Here is a 16,566-nt window from a genome sequence, read left to right on the forward strand (position 1 = left end):
CACACAACGGGAGGCATGGAAGCCCGCGAGTCTCTTCTGCAGGCCTTTCTAGTCCTATCTGATGTATTGTGAACCCCAAGGCGCCTTTCCTCCTCAGTGCAGAGCAAGACAAGCTGTCTGAAGAGCTGCTTGCCCCCCCCCCCCCCCCCCCTTTGTTCTGATATCTCGTCTCAGAGAGCGCCTCTGCGACCCGCTCCGACCCTGCACTAATAGCTCTCTGTATGACACCGCCGAACACAGCGGGCATTATCCCCTTTACCCCCCCCCCCCCCCCCCCCAGTAACAGCATCCAGGACAAAGCGGGACGTTGTCAGTGATGGGAGTATCGACCCAAACCTCAGCGCCGATGCCAGGCACGATGCCGTCTTCATTGTGTCCGTACAGTAAAGCAGTGAGGAGCCGTGCAGCAGCCAGGCCGGCGTCCGGCACCGATATAATGCGGTGAATGTTCTCGTCCTGCAGGAGTGCCTTCCTGTCAGCCTCCAAGAGGTTTGTGGAGAAGGACCTGGAGGTGTCCCTGGCAGGCCGCGCCTTCATGATAACAGGAGCCAATAGCGGCATCGGGAAAGCCACCGCCATGGCTATTGCCAAAAGGGGTACCGAACCCTCTTATCAAGTTGGCATGCAATGCATAAAACCCAACAGCTTTGTCTCCTCTTGAATATGTTGCGCTAACGCCGCCCCCCCCCCCCCCCCCCCCCCCCCCCCCGGCCATCTTTGATCCCAGGTGGAACGATCCACATGGTGTGCAGGAACAAGGACAAGGCCGAGGAGGCGAGGGCTGATATCGTCAAGGAGACAGGAAATAAAGTACAGCGTGACTCACGTTTCAGCAGACACTTTCATGAAGATGGAACCGACTCCGCCCCCCCCCCCCCGACATGACATCATTCTAATGTCATTACAGGAGGTCTACGTCCACATCCTGGACCTTTCTGAGACCAAGAAGGTCTGGGAGTTTGCCGAGGCTTTCAAGAGGAAGTACAAGGCCCTCAACGTCCTGGTGAGTCCTCTGAGCTGTTTGCGGATGTCGATGAACATCCTAATGTGTGATCAGATTATTTACCCCATTCATACGATGAACATCCTAATGTGTAATCAGATTATTTACCCCATTCATACGATGAACATCCTAATGTGTAATCAGATTATTTACCCCATTCATACGATGAAATCCTAATGTGTAATCAGATTATTTACCCCATTCATACTGCTGCTATCTTTGCCATTATCTCTTGTTCTTTACTTTGGAAGTCACCAAAATGGCGTTCTCCTGTTGTAACGTGTGCAGATCAACAATGCCGGCGCCATCCTGAGTCAGAGGGACGTGAACGCCGAGGGGCTGGAGAAGAGCTTCGCCACCAACGTCCTCGGTGAGTCGAGTGTGACAGGGGGGAAGGATGGGCGCCGTTTACTGAAAGATGTCTTCTATCATCCGCTATAGGGCCTTACATCCTCGCCAAGAGCCTGATCCCCCTGCTGGAGAAGAGCGCTGATCCCAGGGTGGTGAGTCTGGGCGACACCAGCTGCATCAGCCAATCAGAAGCTGCTCTCCGTTGGCGTTGGGGTTGCTGTTTTCTTTAACTTAACTTGGTGTTAACTGCCCGATAGCCAGATGGCAGTGTTGTGATCCTTTAGTTTCTTCTGCTCCGAAGCCATGGTTACCAGTGAGCGAAAAGGAGAGGGGCACCCGGATTTGAACCAGAGACCTCTTGATCTGCAGTCAAATGCTCCGCCACTGAGCTATACCCCCTGCTGCTGAACAGGGAGGAGTTAGCGCATACTGCTAGTCCAGACTCATCGCCTTGCACATTACATGAGCTTCTGAGACCTGTCAGCAGCTAAGATGTTCATTCATTCATTCATTTATTCATTCATTCATCTTCTGAACCGCTTTGTCCGTGACCGGGTTGCGGGTCATGCTGGGTCCTATCCCAGCGAGAGGCGGGGTGCGCCCTGGACAAGCCGTCCGTTCATCGCCACACACAGACAGATAAACATTCACACACACACACACAATTCAGTGTAACCGATGTACCAAAGCTGCATGTTTGTGTCGGAGGGAGGAAGCCGGAGAACCCGAAGAGAACCCACACTGACACGGTGGAGAACATGCAAACTCCTCACAGAAAGGCCCCCCAAAGTTGGATTTGAACCTACAACCTTCTTGCTGTGAGACAAAAGCGAGCGGGAAGTTTAAACAAAGGAATTTATTTATGTTGGTTTTAACTGCCCGACGGCAAGATGGAAGTGTTGCGATCGATTAAGTTTCTTCCACTCCAGGGCCCTGGTTGCCAGTGGGCCGAGCGAGGGGGAGAGGGGGCACCCGGATTTGAACCAGGGACCTCTTGATCTGCAGTCAAATGCTCTACCACTGAGCTATACCCCCCACCGCGGAGGAGGAAAGAGTTAGCGCATACTGCTAGTGCAGACAGATCACATGCGCCTCTGAGCCCATACAGATGGAGCTAATATTAATAATATAATATATAAGGTGCAGTTTTTCACTTAAATATATTAAATTGCATCATATATAATGTTATGTATGACTTCCAGATAAAACTCGATTGATGTTCCACCTTTACCGACGTTGTATATTAAAACACAGCCCCCCCCCCCCCCAACCCCGACTCCTGCATCCTACACTCACGCTCTTGTTAAATCCGTGTGCAGATCACAGTGTCATCAGCAGGAATGTTGGTGCAGAAGCTCAGGACCGGAAACCTACAGTTGGAAAGAGGTCGCTATGACGGCGCCATGGTCTACGCCCAGCACAAAGTAAGATGTGAAGAACAGAGCATAAGATTGAGAAGCCTTTTATATAAGTTACCAATGTACAGTGTGTGTGTGTGTGTGTGTGTGTTCCAGAGGCAGCAGGTGGCGATGACAGAACAGCTTGCAAAGACACACACCCTCATCCACTTCTCTGTCATGCATCCCGGCTGGGTCGACACTCCAGGTGAGCACCTGTTCAGGCACAAGACGCTGAGAATCCACAACCGCGGGACGAATGTCTGCCAAAAGTCCTTCCCAACTCCTCCTCCCGTGTCTCCCAGCGGTGTCCAATGCCATGCCAGACTTCCACAGGTCCATGAAGGACAGTCTGCGGACCCCGGAGCAGGGGGCCGACACCGCGGTGTGGCTGGCCGTGTCTGAGGCTGCGGGCAAAAACCCGAGTGGGCGATTCTACCAGGGTAAGAAATATTAGAAAGGGAGAGGAGAATGACTTATTTGTCAGTTGTGGGTCTGCCGTGTGTGTGCGTGTGTGTGTGTGTTTGTGTTTATGTGTGAGATGTTGGCCTGCAGCCCACTGCAGCTGGAGTGGGCTGCTTTTGGTGCCAGATACTGCCAGAGAGTAGAGCGCATCTATGATCACACACACACACACACACACACACACACACACATACACACACATATTGTATTAATATTTTAATGTGATGTCGGGTGTCGCCATCTTTCTTGTTTTGCCGCTTTTACTGTTATAATCGTGTAATAACACCACAAAGTGACAGCGACGTGCAGACGACACGTTTGACTAACAGAAGACATCCAGTCTGAGTTGTTTTTGCAGAGCGAAGCGTCGTCTGCTTTCGCTCCATCGCTTTATGTCATGCTGATACTATTAGTACTACTAAAGTACTATTATATAATATTATAAAGTACTAGACAGTGCTTTTAGTTCTCTGAGGTATTTTACCGGCTCTGGATGAGTGAAAGTGTTTAAATTATATGATAGATTTGTGCCATTTAGACTTTGGCTCAACGTTTTTGAAATGTTCAAAGGCTTTATTGCCATAAATAAATGTAATTCTCACAAATACATGGCAAAAATGACTACGATTTTGCTCAATGCCCCACCCACAGTGCTATCTGATTGGCTGTGAGTAATGGGTAATACACATTTTAATATTTGCACCTTTAAAAAAAAAAAATCTATATGTATTCTCCATCACCAACTTCTGGGGATCATGCATGACTAGAAACTACAGATTGCTTTTACCTAAATTCAACTTTTCGTCATCTCCTGTTTGGGCGCAGACCGAAAGATGGCGCCCACCCACCTGCCGCTGGCCTGGACCCACAGCTCCCCCCTGGAGGAGCAGAAGCTGCTGTCCCTGCTGGACGACCTGGCAAAGATGTTTCAGCCGCACTGAGACTTTCTGATCCGGATCCATTCTCCCAGTGTTACCAGTACACGTGCTCGCTGGTTCACAAGCTGGCCGGCTTTACAGCACCAGAGAATCTCGTCTCGCTCTCTAACTATTTATACGGTAACAGTTTTCATTTGTTAGATAGACTTAAAACGTTTAATTACCTCCGCCGAGGCGGTTATGTTTCTGCCGGCTTTTGTTTGTTTGTCTGTCTGTGAGCAGCGTAATGCAAAAAGTTACAGATGGATCTTAATGAGGTTTTCAGGAAATGTTGGGAATGTTAGCAGGAACAGATGATTCAAGTTTGGTCATGATCCAGAAGAGATCCTGGATTCTGGATCACTTTGACATTTTCGTTAACAATGCAGTCACTGGAGCTTCAAAATGTCTTCCTCAGTATCTCAGTTGATTATTGACAAATGGAATTTGGCACCATCATGTAGGGTGGGGGTCTCTAGCCCACCACCAAATTTCATCCAGATCTGATCTAGAATGAGGTCAAGAAAAAGTATTCCGTTTTAAAATTGACAACCCCATTTACAGATTTGGGAATCAGTTAAAAAATAAAATCCGATTCACTTTTACTTTCCATGTTTGGTGTATAAAGACACCAAGAACAGTTTAGACCCTTCTGATGATGATCCAGATCACCATGTGGACGGTGTAAATCCAGCTCCGAGGGGAATGAGCTGCTTGGCGGAGGGCTGTGCTCTGAGTGCTTTTCTAGTTGTGTGTTTTCCTCTCTTTATATCCCCGATAGAGGGCGCCTCATTAACCACACATCAATCAACCCAGTCCGTCACTCTGACTTGAAAGTTGTCAATCAGATGGGAATCTGATGTGACCAAAGTCACTCCGTACGACTCACCAACGTGGCAAACAACGTGCATTTAACCCTCTTATGTGTGTGTGTGCTAAACGTCATGCAGCTTCTGTACAGGCCGGGGAAGATGAAGCGCTCTCTGCACTAGCCTTCTGCCCTTGAACGCACCACTGTATGCAATAACAAACTAAATGGTCACGCCTCAGTCAAGTCTGAGCAGCACCTTAAACCGACTGAGTTTAACTTGTAAAACGTCAGCTTGAGTTTCATTTTGATTAAAGACATTAAAAACAGCAACAAAAACACAACAGCTATCAGAATCTTTTTTTTATTATTATGCATCCATTCTTTAGTTTCGCCGTGCCGTACAAACCAAAGGCAGTACAACAAAAGTATTTAAAAAATACAGATATTTTGAGCTATACATTAGCATGATGTTGGGACAGGAACTGTCTCTCACGACCGTAAAGGAGAGCAAAGAGTCAAATCAAACAAATGTACAACGCTTTATGGGACATGGGATCATGGAGGAGGAACTCCTTATCAACATGGATGTCTCCTGTCCTCGCGTTTGAGCTGAAGAGAGACAAAATGCCTCCTTTGACTGCCCGGACATCCCATTTAGGACGTGAGATTTATTCCTTCCCGCCTGGCCGCACGTCTTCACACCCATTTCTTTAGCTCTTTCAGCAAAACAGCAAATCCCTCCATCCATCACACTTTTTTTTTTTTTTTACATTTTATCCCTCGGCCGTGGAGTTGAGCCTCCTCAGCCAGAGAGCCTTTTATCAGCAAAATCCAATCTGGACATGATAAGAAGTAAAGACTGGAAGAAGCCTCGTCTTCCCAGCCAGAGGGGAGGGGGGCTTCTGGTTGAACAGCAAACATCACCAATAACCCCGAACACCCAAGATGATGCTTCGTGACCTTTTATAGAGACCCAGGGCTGGACTGAAAGTTCAGTTTATTCAGGAGTCTTATTAAAAAAAACATCCTTTAGCACACCGACTCTTGAATCCTTCTCTCTTTCGTGTACTTTTGATCACGGCTAGCTGCCTGGAACAAATGGCATCAAACGTTGCCGTCTGGCTGGAGACAACGAAAGTATATCGGGTGTAAATGCTCATCGTCTGAATGTATAGGCAGGCAGTGGGTTTTTAGCACGTTTCCCATAGCAACGTTCACTCGTAGATTGTAACCGCAAAAGGCCAAATAAATGATGGCAGCACTAACATGTTTTACACTTTATTTATGCTTATAAAGTACCTCAAGACGAGTTAAGTGACATAATATATACATCTACTCTAATATGTGATCTGGAGTTCAGAACCGATCGACGGATCCTCTGTTTGACAGCAGAATAGCCGAACTGGACTGGCTGGATTTAGAGTAGACGAGCTTTCAGTGCAACCCCGAGTCCGTGTGACACGTAAAGACGAACGGGTGAAGGTCATACAACGAACCAGTCAACCTCCGACCTTCGAGACGCGCCGAAGACTTCTAGAGGGACACAAAGAAACGTAAACCGCTTACAGCGGTCACAGACACATTTACTACAAATATAGACACACACTACGTAACCAAAGAGCCTGGAATGTGACTACATTTTGAAACCAGTAATTCCAACATTATAATGCTCTCCCCCCCCCCCCCTCACCCACTTACAATAAGGCAAGCGTTAATTTAACATTAGTAGCTACTAGCCGCTATTTACAAAGACTTTCAATCCACCTATTATAACTCCAAATCTGAATTTACAAGAAAAAGAAACGTTTCAACTAAAAAAAAGGCGACGAGTTGTGCAATTCAGTGCAGCGGGGAGTGTTTCCGAGACACGCTCGGTACATGGAAGTGTGTGTGGGAGGAAGCTCGGAAGGGCCCGTTTAAAACTAAAAGAAAAAAAACGACAGGATGAAAGGAAGCACAATCTCAACCGAGAGACGGTCGCGAGCAACGACAATCCGGTAAATACGCCGAGTGTCCTTCTCTTTGAAGCCTTTAGTGCCACGCTCATTGATCGGTACCTTCATGGCTCTCTGGTGGGAGGAAGACCCCAATCCTGCGTCAGAAGGAACATACAGCAGCTACGTTTGTGAGCTCAGCGGTAATTCTCTCGGTGCCGTGTCATCGAAACCCAGGAGACGTGAGTTTCTAAACTTGTTTTTGACACTGAAATAAACACAGATCACGGCTTCAATTGTAAAACCAGTTTTGACGCTGCCTCGGACAGCTCGTGTCGCTATGGCAACACGGTCAAATCCCCAGTGCCTCATCCTGGACGGGTCAGTGCCGCCATGCAAGCGTCTGACCAGGCATGTTAAACAGCTACATCGCAGCGTCTTTGGGCGGGGCAAGAGAGTTACGTGATCGAGGCCGTTGTCGTTTGGTTCTGACTGACCCGAGGAGCCGTCGCTCGGTGACAACCGACTGACGCGGAACCTCCTGAGCGTGACTTAAGGCCAACGAGTGAAAGAACGAAGCAGGGAAAGGCGATCTCTCAGATCAGTGACCGTCAAGTCAAGCAAATAGCTACTGTACAGGTGATGCTGGGGTCAGCCAGTGTCGGGAGTGGCTGTCCACGTGGCTCCATTCTAATATGAACACCCGTTCTCCCATTGGAGGAATCATTACCACAAGAAATGCGCACAGACACAGACACACCATTGTGCTTCAGGTTTTGAAGACATCAAAAAGTCAAAGATCAGTCACCTTCTTGTACTCGACTGTGAAATTAAGCTGTGATGAGAATCAAAAGGCATGTGGAGACAGACAGACACACACACACACACACACACACACACACACACACACACACACACGCCAGGTTGGAACTGAAGACCCCATGCATGATGAAGAGCTGCACTGTACAGAGGGCTTTCCATGACATTAGAAGAGTGGGCGGGGCACAGAGTGGGCTGGACCACTCAGCGGGACGAGGAGCCTGTTGCTAGGCTACAGCCAACCACCTGAGTCATATCCCAGATCTGTGGAGAGAAACAGCCGATGAGAACAACGGAAGCAGTCAAGAGTCGGATCACTCCTGAGCGTGAAGCGGCTGCGAGTTGCGTTAAGGACGTTTTCAGTTATCGGTTTCCTGATTTAGGTTTCGCAGCAATAATACGCTCAATGGAAATGAATTCAAATGCATCATTCTTACATTAGAAATCCCCAAAATAAACTTGCTGATTTCTTTCTGGAGCGCAGGTTCTCTCTTCTGCTCAGGTGAATTCTGGGAAATCCCAGCGGTGACACATTTTCTGACAAACTGACCGCTCAAATAAACAGACGAGAACGTTTAAGACAGTTTTGTTCCTCTGCCAAGATCATCGTGTTTCACCAAAGTCTGTGTGTGTTTTAATTCAATGTTTGTTTTAATTGTAAAAAAAATTACAGGAGAGGGCCAATTAAAATTTGCATTAACTTTGGAAGATGCCACCATTAATTTACACAACGTGAAACTGACAACGATTCGCTCCGCTGTGATCGTGTGCGTCTCTAAAAGCAGAGCTGCTGACCTTAACCATGCGATCGCTGCCACAGGTGACCATCAGGCCTCTGGACGGGTCCATGTCCATATGAGCGATGTTTTGCTTTCCCTCGTGGAATGTGGCCAGTGCCGTTCGACTGCGCGCGCACGCACACACACACACACACACACACACACACACACATCCCATTTAAGAGAGTTGCTCTAAAACAAGGTGGAATGTGAACGACTCCAATGAAATCTCGAGAAGCCTTCGACTCACTCTTCTTCTTTGATGGTATCAAAGCAGGCGTCACACACCCGCACCGGGAACTCGAAGCCCATGATCGGGAACGTGGAGCGTTTGGAACTACATTTCCCACACACGGCCTGGCCGCACTTTCTGCAGTGGTGCTGCACAAAGGAACGACAGCGTTCTGTAACAGCTCGACTGGAGGGGGGGGGGGGGCTGTCCTACCTGTCTGAGCCCCATCGTTTTAGTGTCCCACATCTGCTTGATGTTCCAATAGAAAGGCTGCTCACACTTCTGGCAGGAGTCGCCGTCTAACCACTGGGGCGCCTGCGAACGAAAGAGTCCGTTAAATACGCACAAAGGGTGTCGAGCGTCACGCAGAGGCCAGAGGTCGACCACTGGAGGAGTTTCCAGGCGATTAACTGGTCTACCTCCAGTAAGATTAGATTAACTCTCCCAATAGGCAGCCCTGTTCAGTCATCTCAGCCCACCCAAAGCGCTTTCACCCATTCACACCCCATCTAAACACTCTTAGCAGAGGCTAGCATGTAGAGTACATGCACATGTACATGTAGCTACTCGTCACAAATACTGCTCGTCTCATTCCTCCTTTTGAACACTCTTTACTCCTCGCCTTCTCCTCCTCCTCCTCCTCCTCCTCCTCGCCGCCCCACATCTGCTTGATACTCCACAAGATCAACAAAGCAGGTGATTTTACTGACACCGTTGCATCGGTAGTAAGATGCCCCGAGCCCGAGCTGACTCGCGTCGACGCACGCTTGCGTGGGAGTCGTAAGCACGGATGCGAACCTCTTCTCTTTGCGTGTCCATGTTCCAAACCGCAATGCCGCCGTCGGCCGAGCACGACAGCAGCTGCCTGTTCAGCTGGAGATACCGCAAGGCCTGGACGCGCTCGCTGGGGAACACAGAGAGAACACGACATTTATATTATATTAAAACAAATACAGCGTGGAGAACAACTCGGAAATCTCAGAGAATCCGAGTCCAAGTTGTTCGTATTTGTGGTACGAAGGCAGCCTGACAGACGTTCTGATTGGCTGTTAATAAACGTACAATGGAGGCGTGAGAAATAAAAATAAAAAGGATACGGAAGACCAGACAGAGGGTTTAGGATCTGTCACAACAGAATCAGGACTTTAATTTAAAGGGTATCCGAGAAAGAAACATCCGGGAACCTCTTTGCTTTCCTGATGACTGCTGCCATGAGAGGGGGGGGGGGGGACCTTTACTGACCCCCGTCCTAAAGTCAGACAGACTTACTGGTGTCCCTGCAACAGGAGCGTCCGTCCCTTGCGGCCCCCGACGTCCCACATGATGATGCTGTGGTCTGAGGCACCTGAGAAGAGCAGCCTCTGGACAGGGTCCCACCACAGGGACCCGATGCTACCTGGGGGGGGGGGGGGGGGGTCAACAGAAACAGGTGAAGAAGTGGAGAGATGGTTCAATGGTCTGGCTCATTGGCGCCTCCTGGTGGCTGCTGGGAGAACTAATGTAGAGTTCTATCCTGCGCAACAGGAACACAATCGAGCCATCACCGTGCTGCAGGCCGAGTATCTGGAGGAGGGCCTTACTGGTCATGTGACTCCCCCCGTTTGTTTGTTTGTGATTTTTTTTTTCTTAGGTAAATCCAGGTAAAGATGCTGGATCCGTTTTTCTAGATCACCTAGAGACATTTGTCACGGTATGAAAACAAAGACCTTGAAAGATAAGCTGCAAAAACATGGAGCTCCCGTCTGATAAAAGACCAAAGACAGACTTGACCATATTCAGCTCGCTGTCCCTCCGTCTTACGGCTCAGACGGCACCCTGAGAGAAAACGGCTCTGAAGAAACAACCTTGAAGCTCTAGAAGTTAGACCAGTCACATGATGAGTCGCCTGCAGCAGGAGGCATCTAGCTAGGATCACGGCGGCACAAACGGCCCACACACACACACACAGGGATCTGCATCCACGCACGATTATCATTCCGATCGATACGTATGATCACTGAGAGGTGCGTCAGCAGGTTGAACAGAAAGGCAGTCGATTCAGCGCCGTTGTTGTTCAGAGGTTTAGATTTTTCCATCCGACCAGAAGCAAAGACTTCCCTCACCCTGTTCTCAAACGCGTGTTTGCAGAGGGAAAACAGGGGAGTGTTTGTTTCACAGTCTAATCGTGTCTTTGGGGGGGGGGGGGGGGGGGCTCATTTCTGTTGAGTGATCCGTTTTCTTGACGAACTCAGGAAACGCTTAAGAAACGTAACCCACATGAGCAGCTCATCATCCTACAGAGCCTTCGTATTGAGACGGGACTCCCTGAGAGTCGGGAGGCGTTACGTCTCAACAGCTCAGACTCCCAAAGTGGAAACGGCGCCGGAACAAAGCAGGAGGAGGAGTTTCCTGATCATCAAAATCAAAAGACACATTTCAGGGGGTTTCCTCCCGGAGGTATTTCTTCCAATACTGTGCCGACAACTGCAAAGTAAATGGGAAGCATTTACTGCAGGCACATCAGCGGCCACATCTTTGTGCGATTCGCTGATGTCGGGATAAAAACAAGTGGGAGAGGGGGGGGGTTTACCTTCGTGACCCTTCAGCGTCGTGATGGTGGAGTACGTCTGCTTCTCCAGTTTCAGCAGCGTGATCTGTCCCGAGTAATCGCCGACAAAGGCGTGCTGCGTCTCGTGATCGTATCTGAGCGGGGGGGGGGGGGTCAGGACTTTAACACACACACACACACAGACAGAGGACGCACACGCCTCCACGCCGCGCCCGGATGAAGGATACTGAAGACAGGAGGCCCAGGCGCTGAAGTAGTGCCTCCCCAGCATGCTGCCGCTCTGGGTGCACATCCAGCTGACGCTCTTGTCGTGGCCGGTGCTCACCACCCACTCGCTCTCCAGCGAGAACACCATATCGGACACGCGGTTTTGGTGCGCTGCAGAAACACACACACACGCACACACACACACACACACACACACGCGCGCATCAGTCCTCGCTGTTGGGTTAACATCAATGGAGATTAACGTCTGACGCGCATCCCATCTGCCTAACGTCGCTGTAATGAATCCATGCGAAGACAAACGAATCCGCGCGTGAGCCGAGCGCCCGTCGGTCGGAGACCCTCCGCGGGAGTCACACTTTAGTCGTCTGGTTTCTCTCACAGCTGCTTTTTGATGTTTACGCTCGGTTTTTAATACTTTGTAATAAAGCTGCATTTACGGTTTCTGGCCACTTGGGGGCAGCAAAAGAAGTCACAAATGACACAAACATCAACTACAATTGTTAGTAATATTACGAAGTTGATGTCATAAACTCTTGAGTGTAAGAAAGAGCGTTGTACAACAGTTAAGGCTGCTATAGTATCAAAGGATCAATACTTAAAACAGTATCTGCATTATACTATTAACATCATGCAGCCATTAAATGACACTTTGTCTTACATATATGTCAGTCTGCTAGATTATAACCTTTTGTTTGTATTGTCCAAACCAATCTCCACTAAATTTATTTGCGGGTCCGGCGTATCTTAACAGGACCCGTTTAAAGCTGCCTCGGTGGAGGCATCGAGCGCGGGACATTCCCGAATAGGTTAGAATGGACTTTTAACATTGACATTAACTTTTTGTGAGTGTCTGAAAAGTTAAAAGGAAGGTTCCCTGCCTGTCCATGTCATTTAATGTCCCATCCACGTTTGGGTCCTTTACCTCACGCTGGGCCAGATGGAGCGTTCCAGTGGTGATGTGGTGAAATGACAGACCGCCGATTCTCCACCGAGGAGACTAACTATCTGCTGATACAGTCGCTGAAACCGTTCCGTTCACAACCGACCCATTATAACCGTGCAGCCGCGGATGAGCTCGACATTTTGGGCTGTGGCTAACGTCTGCCACTCTTCCTTTGCTTACACCCTCTTGCGGTCGCAAATATGTAAATGCTCTACCGACCCGTTTCTGTGTTATGTCATCTCCTCATTGTTGAAGTGTTTGCTCTCTCGCATGCTATTACGTGGGCCATTATTCTGCCTCCCTCTGGCTGCTCGCATGCCATCGGCGAGGCCACGCCTGCTTAGAGAGCTCTAATGAAGTCCAAGTGGGTAAAAGCTTTTATTTAGAATCTGACTTATTTAATAACCAAGTTATTTAACTAAAAAAAAAAAACGTTTTATAAACACGTCCAAGTTTGTTTGACTCATTCTCTTACCTTTGGAAAGCCTGGATTGTTCTTCTGTTTTCAAAGAGCACCTGATGCATTCTACATATTTCATTTATCTACATTTAAAAAAAGAGCAGCTTGTCATTTATACTCTCCCTGCCTCATTTCTTTCTGCTCTGACTTCAGTCCAGCGTAGATCAGAAATATTGAGCTTGAATTGTGCCGTCGCGTTGCCGCCTCACCTGGGTACGTTTTCACGTGGTTCATCTTATTGAAATCTTCAGAGATGAGAAACTCCTACAAAAGAGAGAGAGAGAGAGAGAGAGAGTGACACACACACACAAACTGGGAAACAAGTCTCACATCAAATAACGTTCCTGCACATTGAGAAAAGAAACCCATTTAAACCAGATATGCAGGTTTCTCGTTCTATAAATGACACAGTTTGATCAAGCAGGAGCAGGAGAGAGCCTGGAGCAGACGGATCCTTCTGTTTGAGTTAGCTTCACTCACCACAACCGCTCCGTTGTCCTGTCCGATGAAGATGCGTCTGCTGTCATGGTGGTAGGACATGCAGGAGCACGGAGCTGCAGGATCAAGGAGACAGAATTAACACCAGGCCAGGAAGTATTTTCCTTTTGGGGCGATGCGGTCTTTTACTCACAGGAAACCGTGTGGTAGATGCTCGGCCAGTACTGGCCGCTGTCCCTTTTCAGCCAAACCCGGATGGTTCTGGGAGAAAACACGACAAACATCAAATTCAAAACAGGCTCGTCGACGTCATCCGACTGCACATCTCCCATTTTTCCACATGCAATACTTTAAATGAGTGTCTTTTTCTGGTTGTTTGTGAAAAATGAAACTTTTCAATGGAAATATTCTCCATAGAGAGCCTGGGGTGGGGTTTTCCAGATGAGGTGAGAAATGCTTGATCCTGAAAACAGGAGGATGAGTAATTCATGAAAGGCACGCTGATTTAATTTCTGGTGGTGAATATCATTCCTGGCAGGCGACTGTTTTCATCATTATCTACACCCCAGGCGTGTCAAAGTCTGTACACGGGTACACGCAGCACCCAACCAGTATTACTTCATGGGTAATATGAAGTTTTATTTTTAATAGATCACACACAGTAGTTGCACCCGCCCTAAAATATACAGAAACTGGACAACTGTACTTTGATACAGGTTTCAGTTCAATGATGAGGGATCGGGTTTAAGGTTTCACTTCTATTACAGCAAAAAACAAAACGTGCAAGGCAAGAACGATAGAGAAGGAAAACAGTCTTGACCCATTTCATCAGGTAACTTCCCTTTCCCAACGTTAAAGGTTTTAAATGCATCCAAATTTCTTCACAAAAACAAGTTCCTGTATCTTCAAATCGGGACGTTATATTGTCGTGCATCGTGAAGAACACTTAAAGTAAAGCTGAGTGAAGTGGGGACGGTGTGACCCGCTTTGTTTACTCCTTCACCACAGAGACTATAACCTGGATGCTGCCTCACAGGTGTGTGAAATTACAACTGGCTGTTGCCTCAAACATATGGCAAAGACTCGGCAAAGCCACAAAGGAGGGTTTTCCATTTCTCCAGCATTAAATGTCGTTTAAATGTCGCACAAAACAACTTGTTACTGAGATTTAAAAAAAAAAAAGGCCCCTTATTGTTAAAACTCGTGCAGTAAACTAGTATGATTATCCCTACCCGTTCACTAAACGCACCTGGGACAAACGACATAAAAAAAATACGAGGAGCACTTAAACGCAACAGTTAACTACGTTCAGAAACGTAATATGTACCGTGAGCAGCAAAGTACTGCTCAAATGGTCGTACTCATCTTAAAAAATAAATACAATTGACTGGAAACCAGCCTTTGATATACTCTCGTTAAGACTCCACAGATTTTGTTTGTAGTAATTTATATCCAAATGCCGGCTGTGGTTCTTCCTGAATGTCGTAATGGTATTAATAATTATGTGAGTATCTTCTTTTAGTCTCAAAAGACTGTGCCGGGAATTATGAGTACCAGCAAATAGACGGAGCCCGCTAGCCCTTTCTGTCATGCTACATTAGCATAACAGGAAAGCTCACCTGTCCTCGCTGACTGTGATCACACCATCTTCCTTCGGTATTAAAACAGCTGCGTTGATGGCGTCTCCGTGTCCCTCGATCTTGTTCAACAGAATAGGTCGAGCGCTCTGGGGCCTCGAATGAATCTCCGCCGCCATGGTTTCGACGAACCAGCAGCGAGTGTAATTCCTCCTGCCGATTTTTCCTCCTCAATCGCCCAGCAGAGGGATCAGCTGACACCAGGAGCCGCTGTCAGGAATACCGTAATAACTGCAGCAAACGCCTCCTAAAATTCAGGCAGAAATAGTTCTGAATTATGTTTACGAACTACGACAGTCACAGAATTTTCCAATTCTTTTAATTACGGTACAAGAGCGCAGCGTCCTTCTGCGTGTGGGAGGAGTCGTGAAGGATTCATAATCTCCCACTCAGGGTTGGGACGCGTTTTCATTTGAAAGTACAAGAACCAAAATTTAATACACGGCGTTTTTGCTTTTGGTAGACAACGAAAGGAGACTTTAAAAAAATAATAATAATAATAAAAAAATAAAAAAATAAAAAAACGTGAAAAGTAGTGATGGTGAGGCACACGAAACCACCTACTGGATAAGTGTATAATGACAGGCAGCTGTATTTGAACCACATAATGTGGTTCATTTAATGTTTGTGTCTGTTGGGAATGACTATGAATTACAAAGAATGTATGACCAAATAATTTCTGTACATAAATGATCACATATATGTATAATACATTTTTGAATGTACCGTATTCTGTGATCTTAAATCTTCCTAAAATGGTAATATAATATGGCAAATACCACTTATTTCTTTTTTAAATTATTTACAAAAATCTAATTTCCAAAAGATATACGGATCCTGCAAGAGAGCCACGTAGCTCATGTACCCTAATTCTGTGTGCATGCACAAGAGATAAAATTTTTTTAAAAAGTCAGTAACTACTTCACGAAGCACTTGAAGGTGACTTGGGCCTTGCAGATGCTAAGAGACATCAACGTAAGACACAACAGCCCTTGACCGAGGCAGTAATGAGGGGGCATCAGTGCCAAGTCCATCTGCCAGCAGCTGCTGCGGAAGTTGGGAGCACTAATTCCATTTGGCTCTTAGCTTCCAGGCAGATCTACAGGCTCTCCATCCTTGTTGTAGCTCCCCTTCATGCCTTGCCGAAGACACAATCTCAACTAGAAAAGTGCAAACCTCCGCCAAGCAGCCCATTCTCCTCATCAAACATTTAGTTTTCAATGCTAAAATGTTATATTTTCTTCCTGACCTCATTCTGGATCAGATCCAGAAGATGTTTTTTGTGTGGCTGTATGGCTGTGATGTTTGGTGAGTGAATTAAATGCATATTTTACAAGATATGATTTTCTTTTTTTCTTTTTAAATGTTTTTTGTAATTCTGTGGTAATTCAGTGGTAAGATAGAGATCCCACCCCCCTACAAAACTTTATTGACCGATATTGATGGAATTTGATAATCAACCAAGATAGAGGAACACATTTTGAGGCTCCATTGACTGCAATGTTAATGACATGTTCAAAGTGATCCTGAATCCAGGATTCCTAGTAACATTCCCAACATTTCCTGAAAATTTCATCAATATTCGTCCATAACTTTTGGAGTTA

At 47.1% G+C, this 16,566-nt stretch overlaps 3 protein-coding genes and 2 non-coding genes across 5 annotated transcripts in view; 1 reads left to right on the forward strand and 4 right to left on the reverse strand.

The window, feature by feature from the left end:
* ap1s3a (adaptor related protein complex 1 subunit sigma 3a) overlaps positions 1-743 on the reverse strand; it is a 5,462-nt gene extending 4,719 nt beyond the window's left edge. The window contains exon 1 of the mRNA XM_068745110.1: positions 717-743. Within this exon, the coding sequence (XP_068601211.1) occupies positions 717-743 (27 nt within the window). The remainder of the gene's footprint in view (positions 1-716) is intronic.
* dhrs12la (dehydrogenase/reductase 12-like a) overlaps positions 1-4,157 on the forward strand; it is a 4,535-nt gene extending 378 nt beyond the window's left edge. The window contains exons 2-10 of the mRNA XM_068745109.1: positions 463-596; positions 728-810; positions 908-1,003; positions 1,292-1,373; positions 1,445-1,506; positions 2,674-2,778; positions 2,869-2,959; positions 3,057-3,194; positions 4,042-4,157. Coding sequence (XP_068601210.1) covers positions 463-596; positions 728-810; positions 908-1,003; positions 1,292-1,373; positions 1,445-1,506; positions 2,674-2,778; positions 2,869-2,959; positions 3,057-3,194; positions 4,042-4,157 — 907 coding nt within the window. The remainder of the gene's footprint in view (positions 1-462; positions 597-727; positions 811-907; positions 1,004-1,291; positions 1,374-1,444; positions 1,507-2,673; positions 2,779-2,868; positions 2,960-3,056; positions 3,195-4,041) is intronic.
* Positions 1,682-1,753, reverse strand: trnac-gca (transfer RNA cysteine (anticodon GCA)). Its single transcript has one exon. It is a non-coding gene; the product is annotated as a tRNA-Cys (tRNA).
* On the reverse strand, positions 2,318-2,389 carry trnac-gca (transfer RNA cysteine (anticodon GCA)). The gene has a single exon. It is a non-coding gene; the product is annotated as a tRNA-Cys (tRNA).
* Positions 4,158-7,889: 3,732 nt separating the features above from the next.
* On the reverse strand, positions 7,890-15,110 carry wdfy1 (WD repeat and FYVE domain containing 1). Its single transcript, XM_068745395.1, has 12 exons — positions 14,945-15,110; positions 13,519-13,586; positions 13,368-13,441; positions 13,097-13,151; positions 11,484-11,634; positions 11,278-11,390; positions 9,978-10,104; positions 9,507-9,612; positions 8,922-9,023; positions 8,727-8,857; positions 8,493-8,601; positions 7,890-7,961 (listed from the first exon to the last, which is right to left on the reverse strand). The coding sequence occupies exons 1-12, from the start codon at positions 15,079-15,081 to the stop codon at positions 7,902-7,904; spliced, it is 1,233 nt and encodes a 410-aa protein (XP_068601496.1). The 5' UTR covers positions 15,082-15,110; the 3' UTR covers positions 7,890-7,901.
* Between the last annotated feature and the right edge of the window lie 1,456 nt (positions 15,111-16,566).

Source organism: Brachionichthys hirsutus, chromosome 11 (genome assembly GCF_040956055.1).
Source record: "Brachionichthys hirsutus isolate HB-005 chromosome 11, CSIRO-AGI_Bhir_v1, whole genome shotgun sequence".
Taxonomy (NCBI): Eukaryota; Metazoa; Chordata; class Actinopteri; order Lophiiformes; family Brachionichthyidae; genus Brachionichthys; species Brachionichthys hirsutus.